The sequence below is a fragment of the Colletes gigas genome, unplaced genomic scaffold (assembly GCF_013123115.1).
Source record: "Colletes gigas isolate AHSC1104 unplaced genomic scaffold, ASM1312311v1 Colletes_gigas_Sc00007, whole genome shotgun sequence".
Taxonomy (NCBI): Eukaryota; Metazoa; Arthropoda; class Insecta; order Hymenoptera; family Colletidae; genus Colletes; species Colletes gigas.
Genome location: NW_025106636.1, coordinates 2428525 through 2448054, shown reverse-complemented (window position 1 = coordinate 2448054; position 19530 = coordinate 2428525). Strand labels below are relative to the sequence as shown.

Sequence of the window (19530 nt, the reverse complement as noted above, 5' to 3'; positions counted from 1 at the left end):
TTGCAATTATCCGATTGGAAAAAGTGGTGGAGATTCATCGGGAGGATCGATCGTTTACGATCGTTAAGGGGGTTGTTGGTTTCTTGGTGGGTTACGTCACTGTATCTAGCAACGGACTCGGTTTATCTCTCCCTGGCGCCTTTATCCCACCGCAAAACAGCGCGAACGGGTTTTCAGAGGTTCGTGTTGCCACTGTTTCCGATATTCCACCCTCGTTCCGCGTCCTCAGTCACCGCCGTGTTGCGCCGCGCCGCACCGCCTCGGTTGCATCCCCTTGAAGGCAGCGAATGGCGCACGGCGTATGCAACACGATCCCTTTGTTGGCGAAGAATGAAAAAGTCTGTCGTGTATCGCTCCGCTGAGCGGTCCGTGACTACACAAGGTACATTAAAAGATTTTCATCGGGGATTTCTCAGGCAGCGCACCGTGTGCCCGCGTTCCCCGACGTCGCAGAAGAGAAAACTGATTTCTGCTTGTCCGTGATTTCGCCACCAGAAGCAAAGTAATTACATCCTAGTTTATTGCGCCGCGATCCATTACAGGACCGTCTCGATCGAGCCATTCGTTCTCTCGGACGCTCGCTGCAATTTAATCTAACGTAGAGAATAATGGACGATCGTACGCGAAACATGCCCGATAATAATCGACTCGTGAAAATGATCCGATCGCAAAGACGCCCGTATTAAATATCTGGCCAGGGCTCAAATTGCTGGATCTAAGTTGGCTGAGATCTGAACGGCTACGACCTTGTGACATTTTCTTTCGCGCGTTATTCTTCGCGAACAGACATATTCGATAAATTACTCCGGGAGACATCGGGCGCGAACGTTTCACGTTTCTTGGACCAAACTTGGCTCACTTTTCCAAAAGAAAACTCGTCTTTCGCGAGAAGTTGGCAAGCCAAGAACGCGCCGCGGAAAGATATTCGTCGAAATCCTGGAAAGATCGAGCATTGCGAAGTGGGAAACATCGATGCTCGTTCGCGAAGAGCAGGGCATAAATCGACTCGAAGAAAACGTGGATACGAACGCGTTGCATCGACCGCTGAAACCACGGGGTTGGTTGGTCGACGTGAACTATTTTTTTTAATAATCTTTAAAAGTCGAAAAGCGATCTACGCGGCGCATCGAAACCCCTGGGACATACGTATGTACATACATACATATATGCCCGATCGATGCCCCAGCGTGGATCGTGACTGTTATATACTCCTCTCGTGATATCTCGTGATTAGACTCGAATGCATAATTAACCCTCAGAGGATGTTCCCGTGCGGGAATGCTTATAATTGTCGTAGTCGTTGTGGCGGGCCAGAGATTTAGAAGGGACGATCTTAGACACGTAACCTCGAGAGTTCGTGGTCTCTCGAGATCTCTCATCAAATGTAAACAAATTACTAGCGTCACTATTTATACCGGTTAGAAATGAATCTTTGTCGCTGGCGAACGCAGCCAGAGCACTGTCGCGATGGCTGCGGGTAATTATCGTGGCTGAGAAAAGGATATCGGACGTGGCAAAGAATCTGTTGGCTGCCTACCGCGAAATATCGAACGTCAGAGAGTGGCCACTTGGTCGTCCATAAAAGTCGACGACGACGACGACGTTCGATCTCGCCGATATCGACGATAACGTTTCCAGCTTGGACGTAAACGCCATGTCAATTACCGACAAGCCTGCGCGGATAATACATCCGGCAAAAGTGAACCGGGACGTTATTCCGTTCTCCCAGCATTTATCCGACGTCTCGTAACGATCGCGCGTCTTAGCCGTTCACCTTTAATACGCCTCGACTCGTACGCTCAAACTGGTACGAGTTAAAGATCGCGATCTTTTCTCGTCGAGTCTTCTTCCGTCCTTGGTGTCTAAATTCGTTTCGTTAAAGTAATCGGCCACTTTCCGTAAATGTCTTCCCGCGAAAGAACAGAAAACGTTGACGTAGCAGTAAGCGGACGATATTATCATTTTCTTCTTATCTTGCGTTACTTTTCAAAATTAGTCGTCCAAACGAATCTCGGAATTCTTTCCGAAAAACTGTCCGACCGTAAGGAACAGATCGGAAGTTATCTAAACGGACGAATCGAGGCTAGGAGAAGGAGACCGAGGGAACATTGACAGAGACTAACCCAATTTGCAGACAGAACTAAAGGCGGGGGGAGGAAACTCATTCTGGAAATCCATTAAGGTTTCTGGTTTGATCGTTTTTTCTACGACCTGGCAGGGGAAAGAGCGAGACAAGACTGTCTGGAAGACGCGTAAGCGGTTCGTGGTACGCCAACTATGATCAACGAGAAACCGAGCCTATTCTGGTTCGCCCACGTGCTCGTTTCCTTCACTCTTTTTACGACGATAACGACATACTGGCACTATTGGTTGCGAACACTCGACCGAGAAGTATTTTATTTACTTGCACTCGCCAACGCGTGAAACGTACAAACTAGAGAAATTTAAAAGGAGAGATACACTAATTTCGACGTATTCTTATTATTATTCTTTATCAAGTGCAGTAATTAAAATGATTTCAAGTCGTTCGAAAACTACGGTCGCGATGTAGTATTCCAACTCGATCGGAAGTTGGAATGTCCGAGAACTTGACCGTCCTCATCGAGTGCACGACGCGACGTTGCCCTCCTACAACCAGAATGTAATGCAACTGACAATCAAACTAACGGTGCAACGATCATTTTGATCTGTTTTTTTTTCTTGAACTTACAATGTTCCTCTTCAACAGGAAAGTGTGCAATTGTTGAACGCGAAACGGTTTTCTGAACGTTCGCGTGTTTCTATTATGCACGCATTGCGTTGCATAAAACGTGTCGGGCATGCAGTTTCATCGTTTCGAACCAGATACGATGGCGTAAATGGTAAAGGGGATTTACGACTTCCCAGTTGGATCGGATAGAGAAAGTGGACGCGATTCGCGACTCGACCGCGCGCGCACCGTTTATAGTCACTGCCGACCTACTACACACTCGATTCATCTTAACGACTACGATGCAACTACCTATAATCGTAGCTTTTCGGTACGAAGCTAGAACGCGCAAGTACGCCGATAGATATTTGCATTTTATATTTGATCGATAGTTTTTCTATTCGTCTCGGTCGAGTTTGGGAGACCATACGAGACTCGGACCTATAATTCTGCTGCTCGCAGACGCGCGAGCGAAACTTTAATTCCCCGGATCGAAGGAAACTAGTTTCCATTTTTAGTCGTGAACGATCGCTTTCGTCGGACGTTTGCGAAAAAGGAATGAAAATACGACGGTGGCGATAAATGCATCCACGAGGGGCATACACGGAACGCACTTTTTTTTAAGAATCGAACGTCGTTCCTTTTGTATGGAAATTTGATTTCCGTAACTCTAAAGAGAATCTGTTGATCGTCGTCCCCGACGAATTCAGTGTGTTTAGGGAGGAGGTGACGCGACGACACGCGTTGCGTGCACAACAAAAATTGATTTTCCTCGAAAAGGCGGCGCAAAATGGGCCACTCGACGTTGTAACCTAGATTTCGAGCGAGCCACGCGAACCGGAAGACGAGCACTCGCGAGAATCCCTCGCGCGGATGCGAACGTGAGATCCTTTTCGGCACGCTTTTGACCTTTTTCCATACTCGCCGTTCCCGCGTTCACCGTTCACTGTTTACCGTTCATCCCAGGAATCCGCGGACCGAGTGATCTTTTCAGGACTCTCGTGCGTCCTTTTTCCGCTGAAATTACAAAGCACCGTGACCATGTCGAGCGAAACTCCGCTCCACGCTTCGAATGCTAGAGAAATGTCGACCAAGACCACGGATGCTTTTTTTCCAATTATTCGTTCAAAGTTCCAACTCTGGTTTCTCGATATTTCGTAGGTATCATGTTTTCACGCGGTTTGGCAACTTTTCTCTCTATGAATGCAATAACTGCGAGAGCTTGAGGGACAGTCGACTCTCCAGAGATCTCTTGGCGTTCTCTCGGTTTATTCGCGAAATAAGAATGAAAGCCACGGGGCCAATAAACTGGAAAAATCCAAGCGACGGTGATAAAAATTTATTTCGATGGAAGATCTTTGGTCGTGTTTTCATCGACTTGGGTGCGAAACGTGAGTGGTAACGAAGGACAGAATCGAAGAAAAACGGTGGTGAAAACGTGGAACGGAATGGAAATCGACAGCGTGGACAGTGTGCTCCGCAGACTTTATTAATTCTTAGCTTCCTAATTGGATTACCCTCGAATTAATTGGCGCGATTAAAGAGTCGAACCCGTCGGCATCGTCGGTGAACGAAACTCACCCCCTCTCTCCGGTTTAAATGCGCGGAAATTCATTGGACCTCGTGTTTCGACGTCGTTCGAATCTCTTTCAAAGGATCGACGAAACGTTTTCACCCTTTGCTACAACTCTTCGTTCCTACCAACTTTTTTCACAGGATAGATTCGTTCGAAATTAAAAGTCGGGACTATGAATTCGATCGGTCGAACTGTGCAAAGTTGTTTTGCTCGAGAAGGTTGTTTATCAGCGTGTCGAAACTACGACGCGAAAACTTGGCTACGTTATTTGTCAGAGTATGAGAAAGAAGCACGAAGATATACCGTTCGTAACGTAAAAGATAGATCGCAGAACTCTTCACGTCGAACGGTACTTAACTTGCACGGATCGAAATTCGTCCTTTCCGTCGAGATACTCGCTTCGAACGTATTTGTTTTGTGAGAAGGCGGATAGGTGCCGGTATGAACGCGACTGAACGCGTTGAACTTCGGCCAAGGGACCGGAAGTTGGCTTGGAAGGTTACCAAAAGAAGTCCGGAGAGAGGGACAGCCGTCCTGGCGCCCGTGCAACCCCATTCGACGATGACGAGAAAATAAAAACAAAGAGTGGGGAACGGTGGCGTCGGCGACTAGTAGGAATTTGCATAGCAAACGGTCGCAGTTTGTGATTTTCTCCAGGGGGCTTCTCGTAAGCTGCTCGATCCTCTGCCACCCTCTCTCTTTTTACGTGCTCTCGTGCGGCGTGTCGATCCTTGAATTATATTTCAAAGGATTCGTCGTGTAAAACTTGCATTATTCGAATCCTCTTTAACGAAAGACCATCTATTTCTTCAACGAAAAGTGCTATTCTGAACTCTAGAACTAAACCGTTTTACGACTGCAATAATTTTCAAACGTTTCCACGCGCGCTTAGAAATAATTATGCACTGCTATACTACCGTCTAGGCAACTGTGTCTAGTCGATCGTACAAGATTCAACTTACAGATACAGTCGAAGAACGTTGGCAGCGGTAGGCCACGACAACCTTCGTAGCGTTAAAAGATTATGCCTCGTAACTCAAAACACCCTCGGAATCGGAGCATAAGCGTCAAGCTCGTGATCGTTGCCCTACCGTCGCCGCGCCATCAAAGATCGTCGCGATTTGGATAGGCCGGTCTACAGGGATGTTTGCCTCGAGGGGCGGTGGTTGCTGGTTAGCTTGACCAGGGTTGTTCGAAGGGGTAACGGTGCGCGGTCCACCAGGACAAGTCGATATCAGACTACGTGGCCAGACTATCTGGCGCTATTCCCCTCGCGAGTCAACGTTTACTCGTTCTTTGCTTCCGTCTATTACGTTCTCCTCTTTTAAATCTCCAATTTCGCGCCACGAATAATCAATATTGACACTGTTCGAATAAGAAAACGCTGTCGAGCATCCTGATGCACGGATCAGACTGCTCGGAATGTCTTCCGCGACGTGCAATTTTATTTAAGTAGTCGTGAATCGAGGGATTTGGAAGTTCGAAGACTTTCATTTAGCTATTTTCACCTCGCGGGATTTTCTATTTCGAACCGGACCGATCAGATGTTTCGTTTGGACAATCGCCAGTTTTGCTACCCTCGGTATGTCTATAATAAGAATGGGATTATCAAGATGTAGCTATACATTAACTTTCATACGTAACGGTTGCGATACATCGAGCCGTACCGCGACAAGTGTGCATAACTCGGTACGTTTGAAATCTTGGTTTTGTCGAACAACAACCTCGGCTACCGGTCTATCTTGTACGATTACTCGATAATACAATATTCTCAATGCATTCAAATACGACAACTTTTCTGAAATCTTTTTTAAGTAGGAAAAAACGACATCCCGATTCCCGAATTCAGCGTAGTAAAAATATCGAAACGAGTACCAGAATGGACTAAATCCCTAAATACGTATATGTTGGATTATCCTCAATTAACCTGGATACGTTGCGTTTCGGCCGCTACGCGACTACGATTTCGCAATAATCCCTTGCGGTTGTGCACACTGTATGATCCGGGTGCTGTGTTTCGACAAGTTGGAGAGATCGCTAAAAACGTTAATTAAAGATACTTTTTGAAAGCTCGTAGTATCACGACCAATCGTATGTTTGCCAAAATCCGTTTCTTCCGTGTTACGAAATTTGTAAAAGAAAAAAAATGGTATCGCGACAGGCGTCGATGGAACGGCACTGTTTCCTCTTTCGCGATCCACGACTGGTCGGCGCTGCGCGGCGTTCTCCGATCAACTCCGGAAGTGGAGCGCGCGCACGTTACAAAACGATCGATGAACCGTGACGAAAACAAAGAATCTGCCCCCGTTTCGCCAACTATCCTCTGAAGATAATGCTGCGAAACGCGAATCGCCGCCCTTATCAACGACGCGCGAGTCGACAAACAATGGCGACTGACAATGCCGGCGATCGATGACAACGGATTTCGTGGCTGTCGGTTTCTCTCACTATGTACATACACATATATAGGCGTGCTTCGTTTCCCGCGTTCCCAACGTTTCCCAAGCGTTTCTCGATGTTCCCGCTAATTAGCGCCATCCTCTTCGATCCTCGGTTTCGGCGTAGCCATCGATGCGGAGCCGGCTTTTTAAGCTCCCCGTTAGAAAGGTCCGTGTAATCTGCGATCGGAGATTGACGAGAGGCCCCGAGGCGAGAGCGTCTGTAGGAAAATTAAACAGACAGACACGGATCGAAGTATTTTAGCAGTTATACCGAGGTATACGAATTCACGGTACGGTAGACTAGTTCGATCGGTGAAAATTTTCGAGATCTATTAATTTGAGCCGGGCCAAACGGATGGAATGTCACGCGATAATTTCTACTAGATCTTCTTGCTAATCAAGAATTAATTCTCCTCGACGAGGAGACGGTTCCCGCGACCGGTATGAAATTCTCGCCAAACTCGGAGATGATCCGTTCATTATGACACAGAATATAGCAGTCGGACAAATAATTTTCCCATCAGCCGGTTAATTTGAATCGCACCGGGAAACGTTCGGGTCCGCGGAGAATTTGCATAGTACGCTCGCAATCCATCCCGCGGAGACCAGGTTTCTCGTGTTACGAACCCTACGTACGCAAACTATTTACTAAGGGAAGAAATTTTCAAATTTACAAATCGTATCAACGGGCGCGCGGGAACATAATCGATCCAAGATCGTTCTCCCGTGGTCCGTCAGTGACGTATAGACTCGGTGGACTTTGCCGCGAACCGAGTACAACGAAACGATCCATCCTGCGCTCGCATCTGCCTATTTATCTTGCTCAGCCGGCTTTTTCCGAGAACGCAGCCGTTGGAGATGCAGTCAGCCGCCGGTGATAATGATGCACAACGGAGATGCACGCGAGCAGAGCTTACACGTGTAACAACTCCACGGCTAGCTGCTTCGGCTGGTTAAAGGGACGACGACGCGGCGCGGCGCGGCGCGGTGTGGAAAAGAAACGACGGGGCTTGAAAGGGAGAAAACAGGGAAACAGGGACCCGGTGGGTAAAGGAACGACGTTGGGACGAAACGCGAAGGGTGAAGGGCGATGAGCGAGGAGAGGAGGTAAAAAGTGGGAGTCGGGGGGATCGCGAGAAAAAGGCGAAGAGAGATAGAAAAGAAAAAAATGAAAAAAATGAAAGCAAGCGAGAGGACGAAAGCTGCAGGAAGAAACAGAGAAAGAGACTGATAGGGAGAAGGAGGGTGGGTGGAACAGGGTGAAAGAGTCTGGTGGCAGTCCATTAACGAGTGCCGTTTTCATACCTCTTCTATGCCACCCCCCCGGTTCCCTCCCTCTAGTTCTGATCCTCTCGCTCGGCATCCGTTCCTCGCCTCCTTGCTCCGTCTCTCTTGCTGTTTGAAAGAGCACCTACCAGCACAATAGATCGTTCATTACCGATACCGGGTACCGGCGCGACGCATACCCGGCCAAAAGTAAAAAGATAATGCGAGAAAGGAAGAGCGTCGAAGGCGCGAGTTTTCTTCGAGACCGGACGCCGCCCTCTACGAGTATTTCTTAGCGACGCTTCGACCGATAAATGGAAAATGTATCGTTGTTCCGACTAAACTTTTCATTTTTCGTTTCTCTTTTTCTTTCCTAACCATACATGTCGTGTGGAATCGGTTCGCGTATCGTTTCTTGTTAGTTCAATGCATTAACGATCGTCGTAACGGTTCCACGAGAGATGCGATTAACGGTGAATTTTCCGAGAAACTTTGGAGCTTAATGGCGCAATCCTTCCTGCTTCCAGCGACGCGTCACAACCATAAAGAGTACCGGAATTGACAGGACGGACAGAGTGCAGCCGCGACCACCGATGGCGGCCGCGAGCTTTCCGCCAAACTTCGCGAACGTCGGTATTCTGGAGAACTGGTAAGTGACTACGTAATAGCTTGTCATGCCTTGGAATTACTACTGGAAGCCTCTTAAAAGTCGCGAAAGCTTCGTTAAAGTGTGGAGAAGGTTGCCCCGAGACACCCATTCGAACGGCCAACTCGTGCAACCGCCACGGTTCCCCTTCGTCTTTCTTTACTCGCGGACCGTCCTCGGATCGATTACAAGGGGCACGGAATCGCCGTTCCTCTTTTCCGTGGTCGCGAAATCCTCGGCAAATAGCAAGAAATAGCCGGTCGAGCGGCTCTACCGAAGATCTACGGAATTTTACGATCCCGCGTATTTCAACGTTAGCGAACGGTGGATATGGCGTAACGACGACGCATAACCGAGACGGTTGCACGCTACGAACGTACCAGCGAACCCCTCTAGTACCCCTTTGGAAGCTTCGTTCGATCTAGATCTGTCCGTAGTGCATGCTGTTTTGGTGTAACACGCGCGTCTACCAGCTGCGAGGATTGGAAATTCGCGGTTGAAAAATCTCTCTTCTAGCAACGTTTGCCGCGATCGAGTTGCGATCGGTAAAGGCCGAGAAGATGCATATGTGTTAACGGAACACCGTTAACGTGTATTGCACGGAAGTGCCGCCCCGTGGCTCGAGTTTTCGCGTAGACGCTGATAATCGGTACGAGCGTGTATTGTAAAAGCGAACAAACGCCGAGACTCGAAAACCGCGGCGAACAGACTGTGCATTTCAGAGGAATTCGTGTCAACGATTGTGCACACAGCAATGCACCGTCAAGTTTCTGCTCGACCGCGTCTAACTCGCGGACAACTTCGGAATATTCCGAAGAATAAAAGCACGGTTATTTGGTCCGTCATCGATGCCGATTATTTCTGTTCCTTGACAAATTCACCAGTTCGTTTCAAAGCTCGGCAATCACCGTTCTCGTTTAAATTTTGGTCGATCGAAAACACTCGCCCAAACAATTGCTCGAACCAGAATTCACGATATATCGTAGAAATACAGCGTGTATGGGTTACCGTCCATCCGAAATACCGTGTAAAAGGGAAATCACGCTCGAAAAGGATAAAAAATGGCAACAAAGAGTACGATTACCTGCAACCAGACGATACTAATGGTCCAATGTTCGCTGAAGAGTTTTATCTTTTTAGAGTCGATATCGAGCTTAAGAGACGTTTTGCACGAACAACCGAAAGGCCTTCGTGATGAAAGTTATCTCGCCGTTCGCGCGAAAGAATCCTTACTCTGGCTACCGAGTCCAGTAGAAGCTTTGCTCTTGATAGCAATTTTGAAAAGCTCTGCAACGAACACCAGGCATAAAATATCGTTATCTGTCGGAAGCATCCCTCTTTGACACCACCTTGACCCGGTTCGCTTCCACTTGGGAAGTCGTAGAGCTCCTATTACACCATTAATAAGTTTCTTCCTTATTTTCGGACACGTTTAGCGTAAGCGTCGACTCGTTTTTCTCATACCCGCAATTTCTTTGGTTTCATCTTTATCGGTACAAACATTTTCGCAAGTTTTTGCTCATTTCGTCGGTGAACCGGGGAAATACGGATTTCCTCGACGGAAGGATACGACCGTTGTCCTATCGGTCTTCGAGTCTCTTTCTTTCTCTCTTTGCGTTTACCTCGAAGACGCTCGATTCGCTTCGATAACTCGGATACAACCGTCGAACAAATTTAACGGTTCACCAGATCATTTGCCGATACCTGGAATTACGATCTCTATGTTCTTCGACGCGATAAATCGGTGATATACAATTTTCTTTCTAACCGTATACATGTATAGTAAAATATCGTGGTTGAAAATGAAATTCAGGTTATTCCAGTTCACGAGAGGCTTCGAAACTGTTCCGTTTTCGCGTTCCCGCTGCAAACCAGTCGACATTTTCTATTGTCGACCGAATATGCACATCCGAATCTACCTTAAAGGTCGTTTCGCGCGCGTAGAAAAGACGGGGGAGTGTCAAAAGAGGCATAATAGGGCAAAGAAAGAGGCAACGGGGCCATTGTTGCGCGTAACGAAAAGCCCGAAATGCACTTCAAAGAAGACGAAACACGCTCGGTGCGCGGTAATTGGTGCGACGAATTTCGGTCGAGCCGTGGGAAACTCGTACCTTCCATCCAGACCGAGAGAAGTCGTTGTAATTTTACGATACAAGATGCTTCGAATTTTGATTAAACCTAGTTTAGGTGGACTACCAATGTTATTAGATCCTCAACGATAAAATCAACTCGAGAACAAAGTTAAGGGAAATGATATTTCGTTCGAGTGGAAACCGTCTTATTCGTGCACTTTGTCTATCCTCGAAAGAATCTATCCTTGCTGGTCGTTTGCTGATAGCTTAAATAAAGTGGTGCGAACAATGCGTGATCATTGTTAGTCCACAGATAGACACCCCGACGAAAACGAAGAGACGCGGCTCGTGCAACTTTTGGTCGGATTGAAATGTAGGCCTCTTGTATTTCTCTCTTTCTATCTCGCCTTCTCTCCCCATCTCAAGCAGTTTTGATTAAAGTTCCCTTTCAAAGAGAGCACGTCGCAATTTTAGAAACGGAGCCGTTTTTTTTTCGCGCTTTTTTCGCGCTCCTCCTCGACAGGACGGGCAGGAAGCCGCGATTAACTCTTTCTTCGCAGACTTCCTTTGTTCTTGACCTACGCGGGGCTCCGAGATTCGGTAGATCGAACGAGGAAAACGGTAATCAACCTTTGTGATTCGCGCGTGGGACGAGATCTCGAAGATGACTCACGGAGACTCCGACTATCCGCGTCCTTTGCAACGTTCGCTGGAGTATACGTAGCGATTTATGATCCTTGGAGAGTTCTCTTAGCTCGTTCATTTTGATAGTCGAATAAAAATGTTCAATAAATTTTAAATCGGAATACGGGAAGGTTGGTCGTTTAGTAATTCCTATTGCGAACGAAACATATAACTCGAGTGATTTAAAAAATTCGCGTCGTATACTCGTCGATCGAGCGTATCAATCGTTCGCGAAGAGATTAATGGAGATCCGTTCCGAATGGACGGCGGGATATCTGGTTCGCTAATTCGGATCAAATTCAACGGCTATTGCGGCTATAATTCACCGCTAAACGGATATGATAATGGGCCTAATTACCCGTCGCGGAGCGTACTCTGGTGCTAATATCGGCGGTCGCCACTTTGTTGTGCACGCGCAGCTGTCGACGCTACTATTTTCGCGAATTCATTGAGAAAGGAGGAAGATGAGGAAGATGTTTCGGTTGATAACGGTTCCCGCGTTGACTGCTGGCGGTGCTAATTTATTTTACGAGAATAACACACGTGCGAAGGCAGGTGCACCGACGCCCACGCGGCGTAAATTCGGAGTCTGGCATGACGTGGGCGGTTCCTAAAATTGGCTAATGTCAACTGGTTAATGTAGTATAATACACGTATTTACGATAATATCCACAATCTTGAACGCGTTCTTCTTTTTCGAAACGATGAATCTTGTTTCGCGTTATTAAGCGGTTTATCGATACTCGTTCGATACTTTTCTTTCGTCGGCTTTGCTCTACGCGATCGCTGTAAATTATAAATCGTGTTGCTCGACGTTATCGTTTTACGATGCAAATTACGAAGCAGTTACCTTTCTCTCAGAAAAAATTGTCGATATTAAAAAAGAAAGGTATTGCAGCGAGTTTTTTTTTCAACGCGTCGTTCGGAGAAAAATGTCTCGTTTTTCTTGGTACAATGTCCTGAATAATTTATGCCTCGCACTTTTATGCGAACGTAACTTTTGCCAGAAGGTAATCCACGAAATGGAGGATACCTATTCGAAAGGTAGACGGACTGATCCTTAAAAATCCTTATCGATCGAATAAGTAGACGCGTGAGTGTACGTAGGGCCACGGCAGGCGTGTATTTAAAAGGAGCGCGAATCGATCGGTCGGAAATTAGCTAAAATTCGTCGGATCTTTTCCTAGCTCTTCGAATATTCTATTTGCACGCGATACGATCGGTGAATACTACGCAGCAACGTTTCCACGTCAGGCTGCCATTACCGTGAATATTGCAGAGCAGAATGCTCGGTTGCGCGGCCGCGGCCGCGGCCGCGACCGTAATCCTTCGAAAGCGGCTCAGCGTTCGCAAATCGAACGGTAGCCTATAACGATAGGCTTCGTCGATGCTTCCAAGATATGGGACACCGGCTTGGCGGCTGCCTTTTACCGACTCGGGTAAATACGAAATTTAATGGCGGCACGAACGCGACGCGAGAAATCGCGCGGCTCTTGGCCGACTGTTTCGTTCCGACGGGGGTAGCGAGTCGGCTTAAAAAAAGAAAAAAAATCGAACACGTTAGCTTAGATGTAACAGGATGCCGTGCCGTTACAAATGATATGGATTTCAAACCCACCGAAACCGTACCGCGCAGCGACGGTATTGCCGAGAATGAAAAGATTTCCAATAGTTGGACGCAGTCGCGTAGCCCTGCGTTTTAATTACACCTCGCGCGAGATTTTCAACGAAATACCCGAGAATCTGGCTCGCAATTTTTCGCCCGTAACAGTAAGGAATAAAATAGCGTGGAAGCAGGAAGCTGAGGGAGATCCGCTGACCTAAAATATACCGCGATAGAGGGCGGCAAATGTGCCGAAAGGATTCCTCGGTAAGCCCGTAACGTGTATACATCGAACTACACCGCTGTTCAAAACTCTGGGATCGCCAAACTTTCTTCTAGACTCTGTGAACGGACGTCCAACCACATGGCGTGCGAGTATGCAAGCGATTAGCCGACTTGAGTACAAACGTCTAATGGTTTAGCAAAAAGACAAGGTAAAACGTCGCGCGATAGTATCCGCTTACATAATAACCGTTTTCCGAACAATTACAAAAGCTTTCGGGTCGAATATAATTTGGTGTTGGGGCGTTAATGCTTCCCAATTATCGACGCTTACCTCGCGTGCGTCGTAATTAACAAACCACGTTCGAAACGGTCGCCGCAAAATCGGAAAAATTCCGGCCAAATATTTCGACCCGCATATTCGGGACCACACGGCGGACATTGACCTCCGCTGTGTCGGCATTAAAGTTTCGTTATACTTCGAACGAAATATGTAAATAGTAAAATGTTACGAGGGAGGATAAGTTTCGATTATCTTTCAGGTAGCTCAGTGCCCCGGTAAAAGAGATTTCCAATTTCAAGTAACCTCTCGTGGAATAACACGCAGATCTAGAATGCGATTCGCATAATTATAATTACTGTGTGCGATTCACGCCGACCGGGCGGGAGGGTTCTCCAACGGAATAAAATTTCATTCGTTTCAATTGCATTCCAAGTAACAAGGTGATGCTTGTGTCGGATGAATTGGAGAATAACGAGATTAATTACGTTATAATTACAACGAGTAATGTCGGTAATAAGCGCGAAAAATCAATAATCGATCGTAGACCGTTCTAGTTCCTTCGACGCGACAAAGTGAACCGACCACTCGTCCTCGGCGTTCCTAGCGCGATCGAAATGTATACGCATCGATAAAATGGAGCTATGTGTACCTCGAGTACTCGTATCGGAACGAAAATATTACTCGATAGCGCGTTGAATATGCATAAATACCTAGATGTATTTCGATGACTGTAATCGTTGGAATTTAAGATTAAAATACGCAAGAAAGTAAGCGCAAAGCATCCGTAAGGTTTCAAAAAATATGTTTCGTCGGATAAAGACGCGAAAGCAAAGATTCACTGTACCGAGACGCAGGCCACTGTGTTTACGAAACCATGATTCTTCCGGTCTCGAGGGAGTTGTACAGACCGTTCGCAGACTCGTAACAGAAACAGCTCTTTTCGTGGAAACACCCTGTTTGCCACGCTGCCGCGATTTTGCTCGAGAAAATAGGCGGTACTGAATTATAAAAGCTTTAGCTCTCGTTCCATTCGACGCGTTTCTCTTCCGCGAACGATAACGATAACGCTCGACGGGATTAAAGTCGTGAAATTACGGTACCAAGCTTTACCTTTGAAAGGAAAATCGGTTCGGTTCGATTCGATTTGATTTCCGATTTTCCGAGGAACGATAAAGTTTCAATCGCGTCTTTGTTTTTCGAAAAATTTTTATCCGCGGTTAATAGTAAAACCACGAGCGACGTTCGATGGACAGTTGAAATTTACAATGTCCCGCAGAATTGGAGAATTTGTTTGACGCGCAGTGTTATTTAGATAGCGGCACGCGAAAGATGCTCTCGTAACCGTTCGAACAAGCCGGACCCGTAATGTTATTCGAGTGGAAACAACGTTACGGTAAATCGAGAGGAAACTCAATTCCTCAGACCCGTGCGGTTCCGTGGAAAAGCGAACGCGGTTAGAGAGGCCGCGATGCAAAGGCTAACGAATTATTTTCTATGGAACCAGTGGCTATCTTTCGCGCTGTTACTTGGCGATTCTCGTCGACTGTCGAACCTTGAACGAAAATCGGGAGAATTTGTAAGAAAATCGAGGCGAACGGTGGTTAATTCGTCGATAGGAATAGCAAAGAGTCAATCGAAGAGCAAAGTTGGGAAAGTTTGAGGGGGGAAAAAGCGCAAGTCGAGGAAATTTAGCCGTTGAAATGATATCCTGAGACCTGGCGACACGCTCGAATTAACGTCTGCACGGATGGCTTCCTTTCACTGCGTGATCCTCGTTCCTCTCCGTTTACCGCGGAAATGCGAGTTTAAAGAGTGCATTCGTGCCATCGAGTCGACTATAAATAGGCGGCCAGCAGACGTTTCACCGATAACGTGCCGTTCCCAGGATGTCTCTGTCGCCCGTGAAACCGTAATACGTTCGCTGTTTGCGAATAAATCGGCGAGAAACCAGGAAAGGGAGAAAGGAGAGAAATACAAGTCGCGCGAGGGATAATTGAATCGTTGCTCGGTTGCGAACGCATTCGCGGCGATCCACAGTGGGCCAAACGACCACGCAAAAATTAAATGCAAAGCTTTGCAAGCAATTAATGTGTAACATTGTTCGGTCACGATGTCTGTATCGCGGAAGGAACTTTTTCACCATGCAAAGCAACCTTATGGTACATGAAATTTTATAGTTTCCCCAGCCTAAAACGCTCGTTTGCATATTTTGTTCCAATCATTAGTTAAAAATATTAACTTTTATTGGCTGGAATCACCGTTTGGTCCAGTTCTGTGCGGTTACCGAACACCACGTTGAAGGAAAGATTGTTAATTTTCGAAGCGTTTATGTAAAGTTGAAGAATTTCGAGGAGAACCGCGACTCTTTTCGATCTTGACAGCCTTGTAATTCCGATTTTTCTTGGAACGTGCTCGAGTCGAGGCCTCGACTCGGCGATTCTTCGATCGGAATGACCCCCGGGGCTGTCGATACTGGTTCCGGTGTCCGATAAGGGTAACGAAGACCCGTACTGTTGTCGTGCGAGGAGAATACTACTTTCTCTCTCCCTCTTTCCTCTCATTTTCCTTTTCCTTCGTCGTTCGGTCGGCCTATTCTTTCTTCTCTGCCTATTTCCTTTTCCTCCTCCGCCCACTCCCTTTTCCTCTCCTTCCCTATTCCTCCGTCTGCGCGTCTGCTGTATGCCTCCGCGAATCGATACGGTATCAAGCTCGAAACGGGGCCGGAGAGTCGATGGTACGACAGGGTTTTGGTAACGATCTCGTCGCGCGATATACCTGCCTGCCAGGATATCCTGGATCGACGCGTAGCGACGGACATGCTTTCGTCGGATTCTCTGTTCATCCCAACGACGCGACGCGACGCGTTTAATTCCCTTTTTCACGTTCTAACGGTTGAAGTAGTTTTTCGACTAGCAGTTTCTTATTTGTCGTGAAATTTCGGCCGATAGAGAAGGAACAAAGGTAGGGCGTGGTGAATGCAAACGGCAAATGGTAAGCAGTAAATCGCGAAATGGCGGCGGGGGTGGAAATCGTTCTCGCGCACGCATTCTCGTCACGACGTGCACCGGCTGGCACGGCGCGGCTCGGCGCGGCGCGCCAGACACAAGCCGTACTTTACTACTTACGGCCCAACCCCTCGCTTCATCCGCTACCTTTCTTCCCTCTTCCTGCATACATCGACCAACATACACTTAACCCATTTAGACGCGAAATACCGATGGTATCAACATTTCCCCGAGATTTTTCTCTGTCAGAACGATTGCCCTTCGCGATACAATTTATTTAATTATTTCCTTAACCTATCACTTCCCCGGTTACAAATCTGCACACGTATTTACAAATCTAACCAAACGTTCCGTGCTTCTTCCGCTTCTCGTTGCATTCATCATCCCCCGATCGATATTAAAAACATTTACGAGACAATCCTACGAGAACCACGATGCCACATAACCTTCACGGTCGAATTTTCGATATTAAACGCTCGCGTGACGCGAACTGCATATTTTCTTCCCGACTTTTCTTTTCAACCGTTCTTTTCCAAGACTGTATCCGGGTAAACGATAATGGTATTGCGCCGTATAGGATCAAGTTGTTACACGAAGCGTCGTTGCGAAAAGTTCCCGCGATTGCTATTGTTATTGTACCCGATTTCCGGAATTAACCACCAGACCCGAGTACGCGGGAAATGGAACTTTTCAGTTACGAACACGATTTCCTTGTAGATTTGTTGGATGCCCGTCGTATTAGATTCGGTCGACACGATATTGTTTTAAGCACAAGTTACAAGTGTTTTTTTCTTCTTCCTTACGATTACAGTTCGTTGATCACTTTTTTCTTAGATCTCATAGATCGTAAAAAAATTATACAAGGTGGAGCATGGTATACATGTACCCCTTTTTATGGGGCTGTGCGTAGTCTCGAGGTTTACGTCGAACGAGCCAATTTTCCATCGTATTTCCTGAAGATACGCGTAAAAGCCGTCGCAAGCTTAGCAACGCAACAAACGAACGACAACGCCAAATTATTATTCGATACGTCCTCTCGATTCTCTTTTCTTTCGCCAACTTCGTTTCTCACTCTCTATTATTCCTCGTTGTTTCGGTCAGGCCAAAGACGAGGTGGAAACGAGGCTGGAGGTGGCCAGTTTACGCGCGGTAAATCGTGAAATTTATGGCAACGGTAAATTTATAGGTTCAATTTCCGCGATATTTAAACGGGTCGTGTTCGAGCTCGCTTAGAATTCGCGCAAAGCCGCTCGGTTAATCGTTCCTGTCCATTCGGCCGGAGAAAGAGTGGGTGCGCGGTGGGGGCGAGGAACAGTAGTAACGCACCTTCGTCTTGCTTCCCACCAAGGTAGATTCAACCGTCTCCTTTCTGACTCGTTTATTTACTTTCTCGGTACGTTAAATAAAATATTCGACGCGATCGTGCAAGTTTGTTGGCAAATTGCAAATATTCCTTATCGTCTGTGACCGTAATACTTATCGAGCGCGCTTCCGGATGAAACGACAGTAAGGAATTATTGCTAAAGTTAATCAACGAGTCGCATCGTTCGATTAGACTCGAGTCGATGGAAACCGGCGAATTGTACCCTCGCGACTTTAGAAACATCCTTTTATTTTTCTAGACAAAAATAACATTAATCGTTGTGCCGATCGATCACCGTCCTAACGAAATTCCATACGTGTACGTCACAGGTGTCAATTAATTTCTCCGTACGTTTCCAACTCGATCGAATTCCCTATTCGTCGTTGTTGGAGTGCTCTCTCGAGGTGAATTCTTCGCGGCGGTCATCGATTCGAGACGTTTAATGTCCTTCGGGTGTCTGTTCGACGAAATCAATTAGAGCATAGTTCGTTACCTCGATCGACGACGCTTGCTCCCGAAGGAGAACGAGATGCCAGACCGGAGCGGAGCGGCGTGTAAGTCGCGCCGCGGCGCATCGTGTAAATTCAATTTACGTAATAAAATCGTGCGTTCGTGGTGGCACGGTGGAAGACACGGAAAGAGGATAGGTTTCAACCGGCTCGGATGGAAGCACCACGAGTGTCGCTCACCCCAACGGCTGTCTTCCTTCGCGAAGGTTCGTATTACCCGAACAAGGAAGTCCGAGAGTACTTCCTGCGTTTTGTGTCTGACGATCCAGGTGGAAATCGTTCGTTTCGTGTCCAAGGTGAAACAATTCGTTCTACGGGCCTCGACTGTTATCAACTTTTTAATTTTTCTAATCATTCTCCCAATCTTGTCTCTCAAAGTGTTTAAACGCTTGCCTGCGAACATTCGTAGCTTAGTAGGAATTGTGGAAAGGTTTTTCTCATGCTTCTTCGTAAACGCGTCATTAATAATATGTTTTTCTTAAGTAATTATGGTTGCCGAAGTAAGCGAGTGATGCTATTCAAATGGAAATGACACCTACCTACTTCGCGAGATTAAAGTCGCGACGCGGTGTACTTGCACCATCTGGATATTGCTTGGTTAGTACACGTATCCATATTATCTGGATCATGCCGATATTCGTAATATTCAGCCAGAGCCGATATTCACGATACGCGAATCAAATGAAACATCCTACAATGCGAACAATGCGCTTGTTCGGTCTTGGTGTGCAGATATAACTCGCGGAGATTCCAAATAACCTACACGTGTGTATACACACCCGTTTTTTCATTTTTTTATCTATGTCTATATCGACTAAAAATGAAGATGGATTTCGTTGCAACGAACCGATCTTTCTATACGTTAAGAATTACCGTGTGCACGATCCATCTACCTTCTGAAAATATCTTTACGGAAAACATGTTTAGTGGAGAAGCTCGTTGGTCGTTCGATGACGCTACTATCAGTCACTGACTCGTACTCGTCGCTGCTCGGACATCTGTTCGATATCCTTGAAGTATTTTGCCACGGTTCACCGTTAGGTAACGTCGCGATGTTATATTTCATCGAGCATCGATCAAAACCGATGACAAACATCGAGACTCGTGCGATAAGAAGATTTCCCGTCTTTTTTGGTCCCATGGTTGTCGTCGATGCAACGTAACCGCCGAA

At 46.8% G+C, this 19530-nt stretch overlaps 1 protein-coding gene across 1 annotated transcript in view; it reads left to right on the top strand.

Moving 5' to 3' along the window:
* The window catches only part of LOC122396431 (RNA-binding protein Musashi homolog 2), a 74566-nt gene that overhangs the window by 6818 nt on the left and 48218 nt on the right, over window positions 1-19530 (top strand). Inside the window, exon 2 of the mRNA XM_043394815.1 lies at window positions 8500-8621. Coding sequence (XP_043250750.1) covers window positions 8566-8621 — 56 coding nt within the window. The 5' untranslated portion in view covers window positions 8500-8565. The remainder of the gene's footprint in view (window positions 1-8499; window positions 8622-19530) is intronic.